The following is a 19,807-nucleotide window of genomic DNA, read 5'->3' on the forward strand; positions in this document are numbered from 1 at the left end:
CTTAAACAGGAAATTTATGGTGAAGGAAAACAGTCGAGCTCTCTGAACAGTGCCTGGGGGGCTGTGGTTGGGGCTGCTACTGCACCAGAAGTAGATTGTCAGCAGGTCAAAATACTGAAAGACTACATGAATGGAAAGCTTGTGATTGTTATTGAAAGAATAACAATCACATTTGCCAATCCCAATCCCGGTGTTCTCTGGAAAATGCCAAGCATCCTGCATGGTGTTGGGCTGTGAGCACAACCCCCATTTGTGGACGTCTGCCCCTCATACCATCCTCATGGAGTCGATTTCTAACCGTTTGTGCAGACACATGCACATTTGTGGCCTGCTGGAGGTCATTCTACAGGCCTCTGGCAGTGCTCCTCCTGTTTCTCCTTGCAAAAAGGCGGAGGTAGCGGTCCTGCTGCTGGGTTGTTGCCCTCCTACGGCCTCCTCCACGTCTCCTGGTAGCGCCTCCAGACTCTGGACACTACGCTGACAGACACAGCAAACCTTCTTGCCACAGCTCGCATTGATGTGCCATCCTGGATGAGCTGCACTACCTGAGCCACTTATGTGGGTTGTAGAGTCCGTCTCATGCTACTACGAGTGTGAAAGCACCACCAACATTCAAAAGTGACCAAAACATCAGCCAGAAAGCATAGGTACTGAGAAGTGGTCTGTGGTCCCCACCTGCAGAACCACTCCTTTATTGAGTGTCTTGTTAATCACCAAAGATTTCCCCTTGTTGTCTATTTCATTTACACAACAGCTGTGAAATTGATTGTCAATCAGTTTTGCTTCCTAAGTGGACAGTTTGATTTCACGGAAATTTGATTTACTTGGAGTTATATTGTGTTGTTTAAGTGTTCCCTTTATTTATTTTTTTGCAGTGTATATAATAAATTATAAAATTAGAACAGAATTAGAACACAAAGTGTTCTCAAACTGAATATACATTTCTTATATTTAAAGCTTGCATTTTTCCATCATAAGGAGTATACGTTTTGTACCTTTCTGTTCGCACAGCTTCATTTAGGTCAAAGATGTCAAACTCAGGCCTGTGAGTGTAATATGCATGTATATTTGGCCCATGAAATAATTATAGAGGTCTACTACAGGTGGTTTACCGGTAAACAGTGCATGCATTGATAATGCCACAAATCCCAGAATACTCTATTTGACACGGATGTGTCTGTTGACATCTGATTTTACAAGTGCTTATAGTATTAAGCTTTTCTTGTTCCAGATACGGTTTCAACTAAATTTAAGGTTTCCACATAAAAAGGCTTATATCTGCGAAGGAAAACCTTTTTTAGCTGTCAACATTTTTTCAATATCAAGGTGCCCCATAACTTTGTCCAAGTTTTTCCCATTTTTGCCTGCTGTGTATTTGAGTTTGACACCCCTGATTTAAACCCTTTTCACACTGATGCCCCCCCCAACGCAAACAAAACTCATCTTCCTCCGATTGATAAACAGCAATCAAGTGCAAAGTAGTTTTTTAGTTAGAAGTTGCTTTTCCACAATAACCTTTATTTAGACCAGAGCAAATCAGAATTATCAACTAAATGTTGCCTGGAGATTATAGTGTGCATCGTCTACAAAAGCAGTAGGCGGAATATTCATAAAGAAAACGAGCTAAACAAATCTAAAAAAAACACACCGAGCTTCAGTTTCCTGTCATGAGTTTAGTAAGAAACAGTGACCTCTAGTGGCGAAAGGTATAACATCTGATAAAAAGGTCAAAGCAGAGTGCACCATTACACATTTTGGACTTTATTTGGATAAAACACAGAGCACACACATTCTTCTGGTGAGACAGGACTTACACAATTAAGCTGTTTTCATCATTTGATTTGTCTATGTTCAATGAAAAGGTAAAAACAAGAACTCACCATTACCTCTGTGGTACAACAATTTACAAACATTTGGTACTCACCGAAACAGCACTCACCTATATTGCAACACTCACTTCCCGTAGTCAAATATAAGTTCATATCTGATGGAAATAGGCTGAATATAGTAATGCAATATTTTTTTTTTAAAACTAAGCCACTACAATTTGTTTTTAATGACTACTAGAATCCCAGAGAAAGCAAATGAGCACATGAACTATATTTGTGTCAGTTATTAACTTGATTTGTGGAAGTGCTCGTGTAAAGACAACATATTAATATGAGGACTGCTTGGTCCAACATCTGCAAGAAGAACATCTGGCTACGTTACAGAGACTTTAACGATTTTGCTCAAGACGTTACAACAGCAAACAGAAAAATTTCACCACTCAGGAAGGCACATACAGTTTTCTACATGTAGTCCAAACACCACACGTCTGCTTAACACAAGAGACGGTCCAAGTATAATTCTACTAGTTCTATGGTGAAACAGTGAAACATTAAAAGTCCTACGTGTTATTCAATCCCTTAAGACTGGCGGGGATCAGCAAAAACAGCGTGACTGATCCTGAGGTTTGCCTCTGAGTATTTAATCCCACAACAATCACAGTAACTCTAAGAAATAGTTTCCATCTTTAGTTGGTTGCGCATGTGTGAAAAGAGGCAGGAAAAAGACAAAAATAAGGCACAACTTCAACAAAAATATGGTGGGCAAAGACACTTCTAAGTTGCTGATGGACGTTAGCATTACCTTCACGAAGGAGACTGCTAGGAGCAGATTTTGATGTCTTCAAAATAAAACGATGATAAAGTGAAAAACAACCTGACATAACAGCACTTTTGATCTCATAACTCCTGAAAAACGTAAAATAATCTCTACATATCTGCAGGTGGTCCTTCGGTTCAGGAATACATAAAACTTTTTGTAACCCACAAAACTGTGATAGAAGATGTGCAAAACTGTTTCTGTGATCTCTGAGGAATGCCAGTGAGTTTCTGCACTCACTATGCTGCTGCCATTTACACACACACACACGCACACACATACACACTTTCAACTCCTAATCAAAACACTGTAAACTGCTTGTGTGCACGGGTTACAGTGTGCGCGCACGCTGAGAGACATCCTGCTGCCGCCTTTCTGATTGTAAGATGTGAGAAGAAGAAGGCAGGAGGTTTTCCTTATTCTTTTAATCTCATCCCTGGTGATGTGCAACTCAGTTTCCTTTATCTGTCCATTCATTCACCATCAAGTGCTTTTCTCAGGGTTCTTGGTCACTGCATCATTCGATCTTCTCTGGGTCTATGTTGTCCAGATCAATATCCGGCGTGGGCAGGCAGCAGAAGCACAGTTTCTGGGTGAACAGAGAGATCTTATCTACAGTGGGAGGAAAGAAAAGCATGAGAAAAATAAATCAAGACAAGCAAACAAACTGTTCATTTTCATAAAAATGAAAAAATAAAATCAACTAATGTTGGTTTTAAAAACAACAAAAGGCCTAAGACCTTCATATTTCTAACCACTTTGCACCGTTTACTAATAGTTGGAGAGTAGTAAGAGAACAACTTATCCCCGAGTTATAAACACATGTACACAATACTTCATTATTAAGCATATGCAGACTTTACAGTAGACTGAACTTTAAAACACTAATCTTAATCCCTTCTTAGCTCCCAACACTGTTCTGTTTGAAATACAATCAAAATAAGCTACCTACTGCAGAAAGTTATTCAGAGGAACACAAAGTTGTTTATGCCAATGACTAAAACTGATTAATTCTGCCGCATTTTGAAAATAAGCATGTAAATAACATTCTGTTCTTAATGCCAAGTAAAGATATATAAAAAAATAAAATAAAAAAAATGTGTCCCACCGACATTAAATCAGACTGAGTGTTTTCTGTTTTAGGTTAGGATTGCCAAAATAATTTTTATTTTCTAAAATCTGCCAGATCTTTGGAGATTTATTTTATTATTTGTCTTCATATTTGGAAATATTTGTTTATAAAGCACCTTACAAAACAAAAGGCAACCAAAGTGCTATACAGGTGTATACAAAAATAGAATAAAAAAAGTTATCCAACCATGAAGCAATAAAATACCCAATGGACAAGATAAGCAACAAAAAAAACCGTGTAATTTCAATTTCAGTATTTCAACAAATATTACTCTATAGCTTTAAGTAAAGAGGTTTTCCACCTGTATTTTGTAATATTTAATAAAAATCTATAAAACAATTGCAGCACACCTTAATGACAAACTGCAGGAAAATATGTCCCTTAATTTAAACATATATTAAAAGGAGCAATTTATAAAAACCTATGAACTGGAGTCTATAGATCAAATTCTGAAATATTTACTATCATTCAAAGTAAATTGCCTCTAGAAAAAATAAAGCATAGCAGACACTGCAACAACCTTCAACACGGTGGTTCTTACCAAGCATTTTTCCAAGGAAGGCTGGTTTAGATGTGGGAGGTAGATGGACACAGATGTAGTAGACTGGTGCTCCAGACAGAGCAACAGCAATTCCAACAAGAGAGTTGATGGTGTCACTGTAGAGAGGCACCACCACCAGGAAAATGCTGCACAAACAGTAAACTACCGGGAAGAACAGAGACAGCTGCAGGGAAGAAAGAAAAAGGAGGAAGGGCAGGAGAACAGAGGCATGTTAAGAAATTAATGCGATCTTTCTTATGTCCATTTGTTCAGCAGCTTTTTCTTTTTTTTTTTTTACCAGAGTCGGTTTTATAGCTGAAATAACCAAACAGAGTTGTAAGGCATAAAAACATCATATGATGACCAGACATACAATGGTTTTACTGCCGAGTACAGAAACCTTAAAGAAATACTTTGGCAATAAAACTATTTTACTTTCAGTCTATGACCAACTGTGTCAAAAAAATTCAGGGAAACTTTCCATGCAACTCAAATTCAAATCCTTTAAGCGTTCACTGGACCAATAAGACTGGAATGCACATATTTCATTCATTTTGAAGTTGCATGTCAACATGCAGGCACATGTGAGACTACAGTGACTAAAACAGTGTTCCTACCTTAACAGGACGCGGCATATCGGGAACTTTGATGCGGAGGTAGATCTGACTGGCTATAGACATGCCGATGAACAACCAGTAGTTAAAGCTGAAGTAGTTGATCAATCGAAAGACATCAGGCACGGACAGGTAAATTAAGGACATGCCCCCCTTAAAAGAGAACAACACATGAAGCACAGAAAGAGGCCAAATGCAGAGTTTTGCCTGAGAACTACTAAAATATTAAAACAAACCAACATTGAAAAGTAGGGCTGGGATTGGGGTGTAACGTTTTATGTGGATCATGCACAGCATGTTGGGTAGGTGGCCTTCTCTGGAACCAACAAAAAACAACCTGCAGGGAGAAACAAAAATGTTGCACAGGGTAAAAACACCAGCACTGCTTACTGAGGCAAACCGGTCCTTATAGGAAGCTTAAAATAGATCAAATGTTTTAAGTGGCTACCAACCTAGAGGCAGCAATGATAGAGGAGTTAAGGCCTCCGTAGCAAGAAATGGCCACAGAAACGGGAATCAGCCATCGAGCCCAGCCCAGAACTTCATCTGCAAACGTCTGAAAGGAAAATAAAGAGAGATCGTCGCTGATGCTCATTCACAGATATAATTCAGTTAAAAATCATACGTTTAACACGAATTATTTTAGTTTAATAATTAAAACTGATAAATACTTAAGCAGGGAGTCAGGCTAACCTTTAATAGTTGCATGTAACAGAGTCAAAATAGGGTCAATTTATAACTTAGTCTGGTTCTTTGTTTTAATTTGTACCAATGTCAACGGAAGCAGAAACGCTTTGCTTTTCAGCAATCACTCCATTCTCTCTCAGTTGTGTTCAATAGACAGATCATAGGTTGGTGAAATCATCAGTAAACCATCATACTGAATATTGCAATAAAAATATTAAAACGACATTGACAACAGTCATTAAGAACAATTGTTCCCCCATCTGTGCTCTAATCAGATCATAAACCTCCCACCCCTGTCCCTGCATAGAGCACTAATGTCTTTAGCTAAATGACGTCACTGCAGTCTCAACTCCTTCGGTCGGAGATAACCAAAGCGACGCGCCGAAGCCAGATGCTTGTGTCAGTGTTCGTCCACCAGACTGGAAATGATGAAGGCCAAAGGCAGGAAGTCCAGATGATAACCTGATGTTTCTATGATGTTGTGCAGATAATAAATAGATAAATGGAGACACAGTACCATGCCGAATATTCATACCCTTTTAACCTTTTTACATTTTGGCATGTTACAACCAAACTGTATTTTATTGGGATTTTGTGACAAACAAACACAGAGTAATCCATAATTGTGAAGTGGGCATAAAATAATAGACAGACACAGAAAATATCTAAAAGAAGGTGCTGACTCAGTTTTAGTGTGTGGATGTGAAAAGCTGTTAGAGAAACGCCAAATAAGACTTGCAGCTGTAATTACAGCAAAAAGTGGTTCTATGAAGTATCGACTCAGATGGGGCTGAATAAAATTTTACATTATTACAAATAAAAAAATCCACAGTTCGTTCCTCTGTATAATTATCCACCACTTTGTTTTAATTAATCACAATGAAAAACACATTAACGTCATTTTAAAAGCAAATAGAAACAGGTTCAAGGAGTGTGAATACTTTTGCAAGGAGTTGTACCTAGCAGGCTTTCCACGTAGGGATTAGTGTTCACATAATCAGCGTGTTTGATGGGTTACTATATGAACAACATACAGCGGTTTTGGGTTTTAATGTTGAGAACTGAGCAGAAACTCACCACTGCAACAGCTTCACTGTAGAGCACTGTGTCAGCATCCATGACCGCATAGTAAGCTACGTTGGTTAAAATGTAGATTATTGTGACAATGGGCATGGAAATTGCAATGGACAAAGGCAGATTCCTACAAAGGAAGTAAAGGGAAAAATGGCTTAAAACTTTTTAGTACAGATTTGTTAGTTTTTCAGTGTAAAGGACATGTAAAGGAAACAGAGGGAACACATGAGAACAGCAGACTATACCTCTCTGGGTCCTTGATCTCCTCTGTGATGAAGTTGAGCGTGTCCCAGCCAGAGTAGGAGTAGAGCGCTGAATAAAGAGCCAAGGCCATGTCACCTGGGTCCAGCTTCGAGCCTTTAAAGGAGTCCTCAAAATTCTGATCAGAACCTGCCGCAAAACAATTGTTCATAGGGATTATCTCCAGACTATATTTCTCACTGGTTACAATGGTTCTTCTAACTTATTCAGTTAGGTGCCCACATATTCCCAGCTCCTTGACCGCCATACTTTAAAAAAATTAACATTTTATTACAAAACATTTTCGAAATTTCTTTCATTGCCGATGAAGATCAACAGTCATGAACATTAGATCAAAAGCGCCAAAATTAAATTAACATTTCTGTTTTAAAATGGTTTGTATAGAGAGATTACTGAAAGCCACATTCACTTTTAAGTCAGAGTGAATTTATAATTTATGCCAAAATTAATAATATGGCCTACTTAACCCAATCATTAAAATAAAATACAGGTCCTTCTCAAAATATTAGCATATTGTGATAAAGTTCATTATTTTCCATAATGTAATGATGAAAATTTAACATTCATATATTTTAGATTCATTGCACACTAACTGAAATATTTCAGGTCTTTTATTGTCTTAATACGGATGATTTTGGCATACAGCTCATGAAAACCCAAAATTCCTATCTCACAAAATTAGCATATTTCATCCGACCAATAAAAGAAAAGTGTTTTTAATACAAAAAACGTCAACCTTCAAATAATCATGTACAGTTATGCACTCAATACTTGGTCGGGAATCCTTTTGCAGAAATGACTGCTTCAATGCGGCGTGGCATGGAGGCAATCAGCCTGTGGCACTGCTGAGGTCTTATGGAGGACCAGGATGCTTCGATAGCGGCCTTTAGCTCATCCAGAGTGTTGGGTCTTGAGTCTCTCAACGTTCTCTTCACAATATCCCACAGATTCTCTATGGGGTTCAGGTCAAGAGAGTTGGCAGGCCAATTGAGCACAGTGATACCATGGTCAGTAAACCATTTACCAGTGGTTTTGGCACTGTGAGCAGGTGCCAAGTCGTGCTGAAAAATGAAATCTTCATCTCCATAAAGCTTTTCAGCAGATGGAAGCATGAAGTGCTCCAAAATCTCCTGATAGCTAGCTGCATTGACCCTGCCCTTGATAAACCACAGTGGACCAACACCAGCAGCTGACACGGCACCCCAGACCATCACTGACTGTGGGTACTTGACACTGGACTTCTGGCATTTTGGCATTTCCTTCTCCCCAGTCTTCCTCCAGACTCTGGCACCTTGATTTCCGAATGACATGCAGAATTTGCTTTCATCCGAAAAAAGTACTTTGGACCACTGAGCAACAGTCCAGTGCTGCTTCTCTGTAGCCCAGGTCAGGTGCTTCTGCCGCTGTTTCTGGTTCAAAAGTGGCTTGACCTGGGGAATGCGGCACCTGTAGCCCATTTCCTGCTCACGCCTGTGCACGGTGGCTCTGGATGTTTCTACTCCAGACTCAGTCCACTGCTTCCTCAGGTCCGCCAAGGTCTGGAATCGGCCCTTCTCCACAATCTTCCTCAGGGTCCGGTCACCTCTTCTCATTGTGCAGCGTTTTCTGCCACACTTTCTCCTTCCCACAGACTTCCCACTGAGGTGCCTTGATACAGCACTCTGGGAACAGCCTATTCGTTCAGAAATTTCTTTCTGTGTCTTACCCTCTTGCTTGATGGTGTCAATAGTGGCCTTCTGGACAGCAGTCAGGTCGTCAGTCTTACCCATGATTGGTGTTTTGAGTGATGAACCAGGCTGGGAGTTTTAAAGGCCTCAGGAATCTTTTGCAGGTGTTTAGAGTTAACTCGTTGATTCAGATGATTAGGTTCATAGCTCGTTTAGAGACCCTTTTAATGATATGCTAATTTTGTGAGATAGGAATTTTGTGTTTTCATGAGCTGTATGCCAAAATTATCTGTATTAAGACAATAAAAGACCTGAAATATTTCAGTTAGTGTGCAATGAATCTAAAATATATGAATGTTAAATTTTCATCATTACATTATGGAAAATAAGGAACTTTATCACAATATGCTAATATTTTGAGAAGGACCTGTAAACTAAAAAACACACCATCAGTCACATGCATAAGCAATGTAGTGAACAAGGAGTTCAAATGAATTCGAAGAATTACAAGGCGAGTTAAACTGGTTAGCATGAAGTTGCTTCAATTTTGCTTTAGGCTTAAAATAGTTTCAATTGTGGTCGTGTCAAAGTCGCTTCCATGTGGAGGTGAAGAACACGAATAAACAGAAAGAACATTTGTACATTTAGCACTTCATTTCCAAAAGTTGTACTTTTTAGCCTATTTCAAAAATAATAATCAGCTGTTGACATCATTCTTATCCAAAAAAAATAGAGAAAATATAATAATATCTGCCAAATCCAGAGCAGACTCACAAGAGGTTCCGATCTCTAGTAAGACTGGAAATAAAAAACTGTTTTATCAGTATACACCCCTTCATTTTTTACACACGTGTGCAAACAAATACTTAAGACATGTGCCCACCGTTTCCAACAAAAAGGACAGAAAGGGTAAAAGAGGCACTGCTCTATTAGAAAGGGTGATGTGCCGCAGAGTTCAAAGTTGTGATCTGGGCACCAAACAAGGCTGCAAACTGCAACTAAGAGGTCCAGATGTGAACCCATAAACAAGATGAAACAGACTTCGTTTTATACTGGTAACAGCTCACCATTAAAGACAGCCAGTCATCACCTTACAGTAAGAGCGCTGACTGTGTCCATACAAACCTGCCTAGGCTAGATCTAATAACTCAATTAAACCCTAACTCTAAGTGACTTGGCTGGCATCACATTTCAGGGTAATTAGCATCCGATTAGATATACAGTTTAATCATCAATAAACCCTTAAAAAGGTGAAATCTGACAGTTTCCACTTTAACATTCTAAACTTTCTAAACTTCAGATTCCAATTTCCAGATCTTTTCAATCAACCTTCAGTCCATTCGCAGTAGTGCTTAAATCAGAGCATCATCATCTGTTTTATTCAAAACCCAGACTCTATTTAGAAATTAACAACAGAAGGACATAGCTCCACAAGGAGACAATGTCTATGGTCATAATCACAGTTACTTTGAACACAATGGCGGTCCAGATCCAGATGAACTTGTCTTACTCAGGTCCGGAACAGTTGCTAAGATTCCGGAACATTAATCTCAGGCAATTTAGGTCCAAAATATTGTTTAGATTTAGAAAAAAAAAAGAGAAAGTATGAGAGATGAGGTTATAGACAAGATTTCTTTATCTGTAAAATATTATTTATTTTATTTTAATTCCAATTACAAGTAGATCTATCTTAGCAAAAAAAAAAAAAAAAAGTCCAGTTTAAATTAAAAAAAAAAAACGTTTTAAAGATGGCGCAAGAAATTTGAGATTCTGTATAGTCAGAAAACATTATATAAAGATGTAACATCCCACGTAGGAATGCATTGGGACTGATATGTTTTATGCTCTGTTGTTGTTAAAAAATTCCCATTTTCTCAGGTTTATGTGTTGGTTAGAAATGATCTTTGTATATTATGTTCTTTGCTGTTAGAAAAGTGAAACTGTCTTTAAATTATGGATGCTTTGCTTGCTATTCGGGTTTGAGTTGTCGCCATCACCAATTTGTTTTAAAGATGACAATAATGACAGACAAACACCTTAAAAGCCTGTTGACTTATGTTAGGCGCTCCTTATTTCCCCTAGATCAGCAAGGGGATGTGACAAAGACTTGAAAAATACAGTTTTAAGTGTTTACATGAGTAATGGTCACAGATACAAACCAGAAACTTGTATGTCAAAATGCTGCCAAAGTTACAAATCTAGGCCTGTTTTTAGCAAATGAAGCTGGCTTCAGCTCTGAGAAGGCCCGATCTCTCAAGCAACCTGCACTCTGAATTAATCGGATTAGTCCAACTTCTTTGGAAAGAAAGATTTTCTAAACAGCAACTAGAAGGATGGCAGAGTGTCTTTTAGAAAGCCGTGCTGATTTCACATGGGACAACACATTCAAGATCAAAATCCTAAACTCATCCCACAGCTTCCCTGCAATACAGTTTATAATACGTAATAACTGGTAAAGTAATCTAATTTACTAAGATCTAAACTATCAATGCCTGATTCATACATAAAATCATCAGTCTCTATAAATAAAAGCCATGCTTTAAGCCATTTGGTTCCACCTCTTTACAGGCTAATCAGTAACTAGCAACAGCATTTCAGTAACAGTCCTGAACAAAGCCAGTGTCCAAGTCCTCCATTTATGAGCTTCAACAGCCAACTACTACTGCAGCTGTATAAATGCAAGGTAACAGGACAATACCTTGAGCCAGCTTAACCAAGCCAGCAATGATGATGACGATGAGAGCTAGGACCTTTGCTACAGTGGAGATGACCTGGAGAATCGCTCCCCATTTTACTTTCATGCAGTTTACAGCAGTCAGTAAACCTAATGGGCAGAAAAAAGGAGGAAAACAGCAGGTAAATAAAAAGCAAAGAAGAATAAAATGACAGAAAAAGAGGGTAGAGGCTGGGATTTTTATTAAATTTGTTAGACCTTTAGCAACAAAAAATGAGAATATTAAGCATTTCAACCGTTTGTAGAAACAAATCATTACATGTAGAAACTTAATAACCTGAAGGAATATTCCCATCTTTAAGCTTACAGCTCATCTTGCTGATCTTTTCGCACCTTGTCTAGTCGACACCTTTATCCCTGTTGATCCGTCATGATAAAATACCAGGTTGTTTAAATAAAACCAACAGGTTTAAAGGATCAGCGAGTGTGTTTGCATTGCCTTTATTCTTCAGAGAGTTCCTTACTTCACCACAACAAAGCCTCAACTGTCAAAAAAGGACATCTTATAAAATGGATTAAAAGTCACCAGTGTAGCTATAAACACACATATTCCTCGTTTATTTTTAATTAATTGTTTTACGAAGTTATGTTGAGATGACGACGGCTCCTCAACTCTTTTTTCCCCCCTCATTTACATGCTGCATTTATGGTGTCAAATGTTCAAATTGTGAAGCTAGCTACTGCAGAAAACATTTCATATAAAAGGAAGTTTTAATCCAAGTCTATGTGCATCATTTTTGCATAGAGTGCAACGTTTGAGGAACTGTGAACAACATAAACTCAACAGTTTTTAGGTAAAATTGTGAGATCGGATGAACAATGAGCAACAGAAATTAAATTTCCTGCTGGCTGGAAATTCTACAACCCTACAGGGGTTTGAGGGACTGGGTTACACATTCAAGGAGCACTACAAACAAATGTTAGTACCTAATATAGGTCCACTCTTCTGTGTGGAACTGTAAATGGTCATGCCACGGCATCTAAACTGGATTTAAGTATGGAATTTGACTAGACCACTGTAAAACCATTTTATTTTTTAGCCATGGAGACGTGAAGTTATTGGTGTGCTTCAGATAACTGGCTGGCAGCATAGGGCAAGTGCATCTGAGTTCAAGTTCCCGACTTGAAGAGGAAACGTTCATCAGAATTTTCCGACAGAATAAGATTCTTGGTTCCATCAGGTAGAAGTCGCCCAGGTGTTAAAACTGTAAAGCAGACCCAGACCACCGCACTACCACCCACCATGTTGGACCGCTTTTATCTTTTTTTAAATGCTGTGCTAGTTTTACATCAAATGTAACTAGATGCACATGTTCCAAGAAGTTTCCATTTTTTTCCTCTTCACTCTAGAGCTGCAACTAACGATTAATTTGCTAATCGGTTCATCTATGGACTATTCTTTTGATGAACTGATTTATAATCGTATAGTAAAAGGTGCTTTTGGGAAACATTAAAATTAAGGTTGCACTGATATAACGCAATCGATACCAGTTCAGATATCGGATATTAATATTGCTTTTATGGCCGATAACAGATATTTACTCTTATTAAAGAGGGTTAGTAAACTGTTTCTTTCTTTAATATTAAAACATGTTTGGCGATCTAAAACATGTAGGTGTGGCAAAAAAAAAAGCATAAACCGAAGGAATCTGAGGAGGAAACCCATTTCCACAGGACTGTATGTAGCATAATAAAAGCTAAAGATGTCTTTCTTTTTTTAACCTTGTTAGTATAATAAGTATTAACACCCGCACAAACACCAAAGCTGCTGGACTGTAAATAATTAATACCATTATGTGTTTCAGTATGCTCCTTTTTGATTGTACTATAGTTACCAAACCTGTGAGCGAAACTGCAGGACATAGCTGCAAGTAACATCTCATTTACGCTCGTGTGTTTTTTTAAAAACCAGCCAGTAAGTATACAATAGATCAAACAAACCGTACAACAAGCTTAGAAGAAGAAGAGACTTACATATTATTGCAGCTGCAAAGAGGCGGACAGCGTGATAAGGGGCGGTACATGTGGGGTAGAAAGGCTGGACCATGTAGTTGGAAAAGGTCAAGGCTATCACTGCCTGACAGGCTGGTTCTACAATCATCAGGGACGTCCACAGCCTGCAGTCGATATGTATGGTCAGTTACTGTGTGACATAACACTGGTAGCACATTTGTTTCTGGCTTTAACACGCTCCTAACGTGATCAACTTTGAAACGTTCATTTATATTCAATTAAAAATGTGTTTGTAATATTAACACACAAATCTTATATAAACCCAAAATTTCATTTCTCAGAAAATATCATTACATGCGACCAATTTAAAAAATGCAAAGCAGAAATGTTGCACATTATTATTTCACAGCCCATGCCATGTTTTATCAAGTCCAAAGTCAGAACAGCCATCTACCAGGAAATCCCAAAACACTTCAGAAGCCCAGACATTTCTTTATTAAAAATTAAAAAAATATATTTATTGGTCTTTTGTAATATTCTAAGTATGTAAAAAATGAATTTTGAGTTTTTATTGGCTTTAAGCCAGAATCAACTAAATTAACAGAAATAAAACACGTGAGGTATTTCATTCCATGTGCAATTATTCTGGATAGTTTCGGTTTTTGAATTGAATTCACTTTTTGGTGATACTCCGGGTAATGGAGATGAGGACAGCAACGAAGGATTATTTTGCTAATTGATTAATCTGTTGACCATTTTTTCAATTAATTGATTAATAATCGGATGGCAAAAGTACCTAATAGGAGATTTTTTACAGACTTTCAAGCAGCTGAAGCTAAAGCTCTGCCGCTTCAGGAGATCTGGATAGAAAGCATATTTACTGCCAAGGAAAGTTTTTCATCTTAAATGCTAAATGTATTATTTATTTATTTTTTTACAATTTTGGCCTAATTACAGCTTTAATGAGCTTCTTCTTTCAACAAATAGCATGTTTTAGAGTGTGTATAGTCAAGTTAATTATTCGATTACTAAATTAGCCGACAATTATTTTAATAATCAATTAATGCGATTAATTGTTTCAGCCCTAATGGAGATGAACCTGTATTCATTCAATTAAGAAAGAAAAAAAACAAAAACCTCTGCAGCTTTAAGGACGCTCAGACATACCGAATAAAAGCTAAGAAGCCTCCAAACGCTTCCAGAATGTAGGCGTAAGAAGCACCGGATTTGCGGATGGTGGTACCAAGCTCGGCGTAGCATAACGCTCCAAACACAGAAAATATGCCTCCGATGGCCCACACCACCAGAGACAAGCCGTAAGAGCCCGTATACATGAGAACTCCCTGCAGGGACAACAGATGTGTGGAGAAACAGGACAAAGTGGGGAAACATACAACACAGACAACAAAATGGTAACAAGATTCATTTATGAGGATCAAATATTTACTCAGGAAGATAGGAGTCTTACTTTAGGAGAGACAAAGATTCCAGAGCCAATCATGTTTCCCACGATGAGGCAGACCCCATGGAGGAGGGAAATCTCCTGCTTTAGCCGAACACCACTGCCCACCGACGTCGTGTCTCCATCAACAACCATTATTACTAATTTACAGCTTTAAGCCTCAAAGGAAAAGGTTAATACGATTGATTAAGAATAGAGCAAACATACATAAAGAAACTCCCAACAAAAAGTGGTTTATAAGGAGTTTAAGATTAAATCCATCTCAAACAGCCAGGGAATCCAAAGGTGTATTTCTCTGGTCGAATACCTGCAAAACACCAAACAACCAAAAAAAAAATAAAAAAGATCAGTCACATTAAAGTTTTATTTAAACCTAAAACTCAGTTTCTCAAAAGGGACAATGTGATTTTAGTCCAATACATCATCGAGACAAATCACCTAAACACTTTCCTCATTACCCTGCTTCATCTTCCGCTACACACAGTTCCCCCCAACATGAATTAATGAGTTTGAGCAGCTGTTTAACTTCAGTGTATGTGAAGCTGCAGTGACACGGCAAGCATTACTTTCCCCTCAGTCTCCTTTAACTCACACATTTACATCTTTATTCAAAGCACCTTAAAACTGAGGATAGGGAAGAGCATTCAATAAGGTTGCCAAAGGCTTCAAGTGCAGAAGGGTCTATTTAGCTGAAATGATTCATGATGAAGCTCAACTTCATTCAGGAAAGAGAAACTGTGTTCACTCTTCAATCATCCACAAACTATCCAGTCTGTGCACAGCAATGGAGGCATGTGGTAACTGTTAGAAATAGTTATTTCCCCTTAGAAACGTGTGTTGGTGGCATGCTTGTGCATCAATGCTGTTAATAACAACAAGTAAGGATTGTTCAGACCACTTAGAAGTCTGCAGCTTTTTCAGCTTGGCTTTCCTAATATACTGGCTGAAGTGGTGCCAGTCATACTACCCTACAGAGCACCATTTGTTATTCAGGCCACTAGACCAGGGGTGGTCAAGTCCAATCCTCTATAGCCAGTGCCCTGCATGTCTGAACTGTGACCCTGCTGGGTGATTTAAACTGCTGGGTGACTTCATCAGCATGTCATCATGCTGTGCAGAAACCTGCTAATGAACCCTTTATATGATTCATGTGTGTTGGATCAGGAAAACATTTTCAACTTGCAGAACACCAGCTCTTAAGACCTAGAATTGGCCACTGGACTGAATCCGTCTCTGCCGAGAACAGAGGTATGCGTCACTCCTAAGCCTTTCACAAACTGAAGGCATGGAAACAATGCAAACAATTTTAAAATGCAACCGTCACCTGTAATCTTTAAAAATGTATATCATCCCAGAGGGAAACTGACACAACGAGACCAACTTCTATGAAAAAAAAGAATACAAAAAGTAAGCAGGTCTGCTTCTATTCAACAACTGTGATGCACCGTGTATTCTTGGACCTCTACTGCTAGATACTTCCACTACAAACCGGGGACCTCCCACCAGATCTGCATTTTTTGGGACGCTCTGACCTGATCATCTAGCCATCACAGTTTAGCCTTTATGCTTTAAATGTCAGCTTTCAGGACACGATGTTCACCTGCTGCTTAATGTGCCTGACAAACTAACAGGCACCATGATGAAGAGATACTTGGACTTATTCATTTCACCTGGCAATGGTCATAATGTTAAGCCTAATCAGTGTTTTTTTTAATAGACGTTAAGAAATTCTACATTCACCACAAGCAAATATGGGTCTGGTATTATTCATGGGCAATTCAATAAGTTTGTTTTTACCTCCTTTGCAGGAGGTAAAAACCTTGTGGCCACCACGTGTCCCTTATTACATCGGGGAAATTATACAAGCATCTGTTCTGTATCCCTAAACTAATCTGGCTCCTGCAGCTAATGGATCCCTGTTTACAATCCATCTCTGGAGGAAACAATTAAACTTCGCAAGAAGGTGAAGAACATCTGCTGACGGCGAGCCTTCTGATACGGACTGATGTGCTCCACATCGAGTGCTAACTACCCCTGACTGTAAGCCTTTAGGTTATTTTCCAAAACTTGCTGTTCGTGTTTGGTTCAAACATGTACATCAAATTAAAAACAGCACACCCAGAACACGGTGTGCAACTAAAACAATGCCAGAGAAATACACGGCAAACCACAAACTTAGAATGAGTCGCAATGAGATTCTCACAGTGAGATAACGGACCAAAAAATACCAGTTTCACAATAATTACTCAAACATTTTAAACAAAAATGTGTAACATTATTTAATACCTTTTATTTGAAATAGGAAATTATTCCCAACCGCTGCATAAATAATATAAGAAACATGTATTTGCTTTGATTTTGATGCAGAGACACAAACCAAAGCATAAAGACACACTGAGAGTCTGTAGCTATAAAGAAAAAAACAAGGTGATCTGAATTCAATCTAAAAAAAATTAAAATAATAAAAGTAATTTAAGAAAAAAATTTAAAAAACTTACTTGTGCTTCACTTGTGCTTGGGACACAAACGTTGCTCTTTTAAAAGATGACCATAAATATTCATGGATATTTAACCTCTTAAATACCTGTTTTAATAATTGGAGTTTCATATTCTTAGAAAAACAAACAAACAAACAAAAACAGACATCCCATATAGAGCATAGAAATTGTGCCGGAGAGTCAATAGAAAGCCGGCTGTAAAATTTATTCTGATAATTTTGTACTTTTTGTGCAAAGCCGTGGGTCCCTTGGACACTAAAATCATCTTCTAAAGATTGCCATGTAGCAACATATTTTCCATTATATTTTATTTAATAAAAAAAAAGAAAAACCCTTTAAATGCCAGCTTTAGAGATTAAAGCCTTCTTTAAAAAAAAAAAATCTTTACAAAAAGCTGATTGCATTTTCTCCATTTCCTAGACTACAATCAGCATAGCTGAGGGTTAAAGTCCGAGGCTTGGAGTTTAAAAAACCGGCAGAAACATTACCTCTGGTAAATTGTCATTTCTGCCCAAAGCGTTACAAAAGTGTTAGTTTTATTTTGATAGGCTAACAGTAGTAAAAAATATGTTCAAGTAGAACAATTTTGAAGAGATTCCAACACCAGCAAATGAGAATACTGGTGTTTCCTAAGAAATTCATATTGAAAAAGAGTCAAAACTCAAAAAATATATACCCTAAAATATTTAGTCAGGACTAGGCCGCTTGCATCAAGCAGCTACTGTTACACAAAACTTAAAAAACACAAAAAAAATCCGGAATCCGCAAATTGACCTTCCAAAGTTGACATCTACCCTCTACACCCAACAGTATAAAACCCCAAAACAAAATGGACAGAAATGCAAATCTCTACCCGTCAGTGAAGCCTGCAAGAACAATTTCAGTCAATTTCGATCCCTTGACAATCCTCCAAGAAGACAAAAATCAGCATTTTAAGAGAGCCAGACTGAGGCTGTAAAAACCTGGACTCGGGACGTCTTGTTTCCGTGTGCGCAGCCACGGAGAACGCGACACGACGCATCACATACTCTAGTTTTTCCGTCACCACCCTGAATTCATCTCGTTGTGTTCATGGTTAGCCACCAACCAGCCCTGATGGTTAACTGCTGGCCTGATGTGGATTTCAAAGGGCAGCGGAGGATGAATCAAGTTGTTTTTCACAGCACGAACTTTAACTATCCCCCAGATTCAGGCGTAAAGCCAAACGCTGCTTATTTTAAACCGAAGCTCTCTGGTTAGCATCAAGCTAACAACTAGTGGATCATACATGATGTAGGAGTTGCTTCATGCTAACACGCGCATCTACGAACGGTTAAATGAAGTCATGCTGGAAGCGTCTCTTTTAAATGCTGCTTTGTCTCTAAATTCATGCAAATGACGTATCAGTAAATAAAGCACAACAGATTTTAGTTACCTCGTTACGTGCCGACACGCTCCTCGCCGTCAGAATCAAGCAGCAACCCATGTGCGGCGCAGGAAGAACTTTAGCTTTGGTCCACGTTAGTTAGTAAGCAACATCTGCTCAGGCTGCGCGTCAACAGCAACCACCACAGGATGACTGATGCAACTCACAGAGAGACCAGGGGGAGGTCGGCTCGTTAAACACTGGAAGCACTTAGATTTAAATGGATGTTTAGATTAAACCGAGAGCGTTTAGGAGCGCTGCTTCCATCCCTTGGCAAGCGACGAGCCGCATAGCTACATCCGCAGCGAAAACCAGGTGCGAATATGGAAGCCCATTACTGCCATACGTTCGGATTTTAAAACTCACAATTGTGATTTCTGCCTCTTATAGTTATGACTTAGAAAGTCCGAATTAGTATTTTGAAATTCACCATTATGACTTTTAAAACTCATAACTATGACTTAAATAGCAAAAAAAAATAAAATAAAAATAATAGTCTGGCAAAATGTGTAAATGGTAATATCAAAGTTATGACTTTATATTTCATACTTAAAATATAGCATGAAATCTCACCCTTATTACTTTTAAAGTTAAAAAAATTTAATAAAAAATAAAGTCAAAATTATGACTTTGAAAATTGTATTATGACTTTGTGTCTTATAGTTATGTCTCTAAAAGTCATCATGACCAGAATTCCTTTTATGAGACTTTGATAGTCAATATACTAATAAACCTTAAACCCCATACTTATGAGTGATAGTCAAAATTGTAACTTTAAAACGCATCTTTATAAATTTGTATCTAACAATAATGACTTAGAAAGTCCAAATTAGTATTTTGAAATTCACCATTATGACTTTTAAAACTCATAACTATGACTTAAATAGCAAAAAAATAAATAAAAATAATAGTCTGGCAAAATGTGTAAATGGTAATATCAAAGTTATGACTTTATATTTCATACTTAGAATATAGCATGAAATCTCACCCTTATTACTTTTAAAGTTAAAAAAATTTAATAAAAAATAAAGTCAAAATTATGACTTTGAAAATTGTATTATGACTTTGTGTCTTATAGTTATGTCTCCAAAAGTCATCATTACCAGAATTCATTTTATGAGACTTTGATAGTC

The 19,807-nt window shown here is 37.9% G+C and overlaps 1 protein-coding gene across 2 annotated transcripts; it reads right to left on the reverse strand.

The window, feature by feature from the left end:
• Nucleotides 1-1,740: 1,740 nt before the first annotated feature.
• si:dkeyp-120h9.1 (Y+L amino acid transporter 2-like) lies at nt 1,741-18,989 on the reverse strand. 2 transcript variants are annotated; one of them, XM_047383551.1, is made up of 12 exons: nt 18,684-18,989; nt 14,778-15,078; nt 14,477-14,652; nt 13,331-13,473; nt 11,321-11,446; nt 6,940-7,084; nt 6,698-6,821; nt 5,386-5,489; nt 5,174-5,270; nt 4,937-5,086; nt 4,320-4,503; nt 1,741-3,258 (listed from the first exon to the last, which is right to left on the reverse strand). In XM_047383551.1, exons 2-12 carry the CDS (start codon nt 14,904-14,906, stop codon nt 3,164-3,166), a joined length of 1,473 nt encoding a protein of 490 aa, XP_047239507.1. In that variant the 5' UTR covers nt 14,907-15,078; nt 18,684-18,989; the 3' UTR covers nt 1,741-3,163. The 2 variants fall into 2 exon arrangements, with proteins under 2 accessions (XP_047239507.1, XP_047239508.1); XM_047383552.1 differs by lacking the exon at nt 18,684-18,989 and adding an exon at nt 18,123-18,570.
• Nucleotides 18,990-19,807: the final 818 nt, after the last annotated feature.

Source organism: Girardinichthys multiradiatus, chromosome 13 (assembly GCF_021462225.1).
Source record: "Girardinichthys multiradiatus isolate DD_20200921_A chromosome 13, DD_fGirMul_XY1, whole genome shotgun sequence".
NCBI lineage: Eukaryota > Metazoa > Chordata > Actinopteri > Cyprinodontiformes > Goodeidae > Girardinichthys > Girardinichthys multiradiatus.

What these genes read in the sequence shown, in the direction of transcription:
- si:dkeyp-120h9.1 (XM_047383551.1), bottom strand. Translation starts at nt 14,906, where the DNA reads ATGGTTGTTGATGGAGACACGACGTCGGTGGGCAGTGGTGTTCGGCTA. An exon ending in GAATCTTTGTCTCTCCTAAA is followed by an intron (nt 14,653 to 14,777) that starts GTAAGACTCCTA and finishes TTGTCCCTGCAG; the next exon opens with GGAGTTCTCATGTATACGGG. An exon ending in GGCTTCTTAGCTTTTATTCG is followed by an intron (nt 13,474 to 14,476) that starts GTATGTCTGAGC and finishes TATCGACTGCAG; the next exon opens with GCTGTGGACGTCCCTGATGA.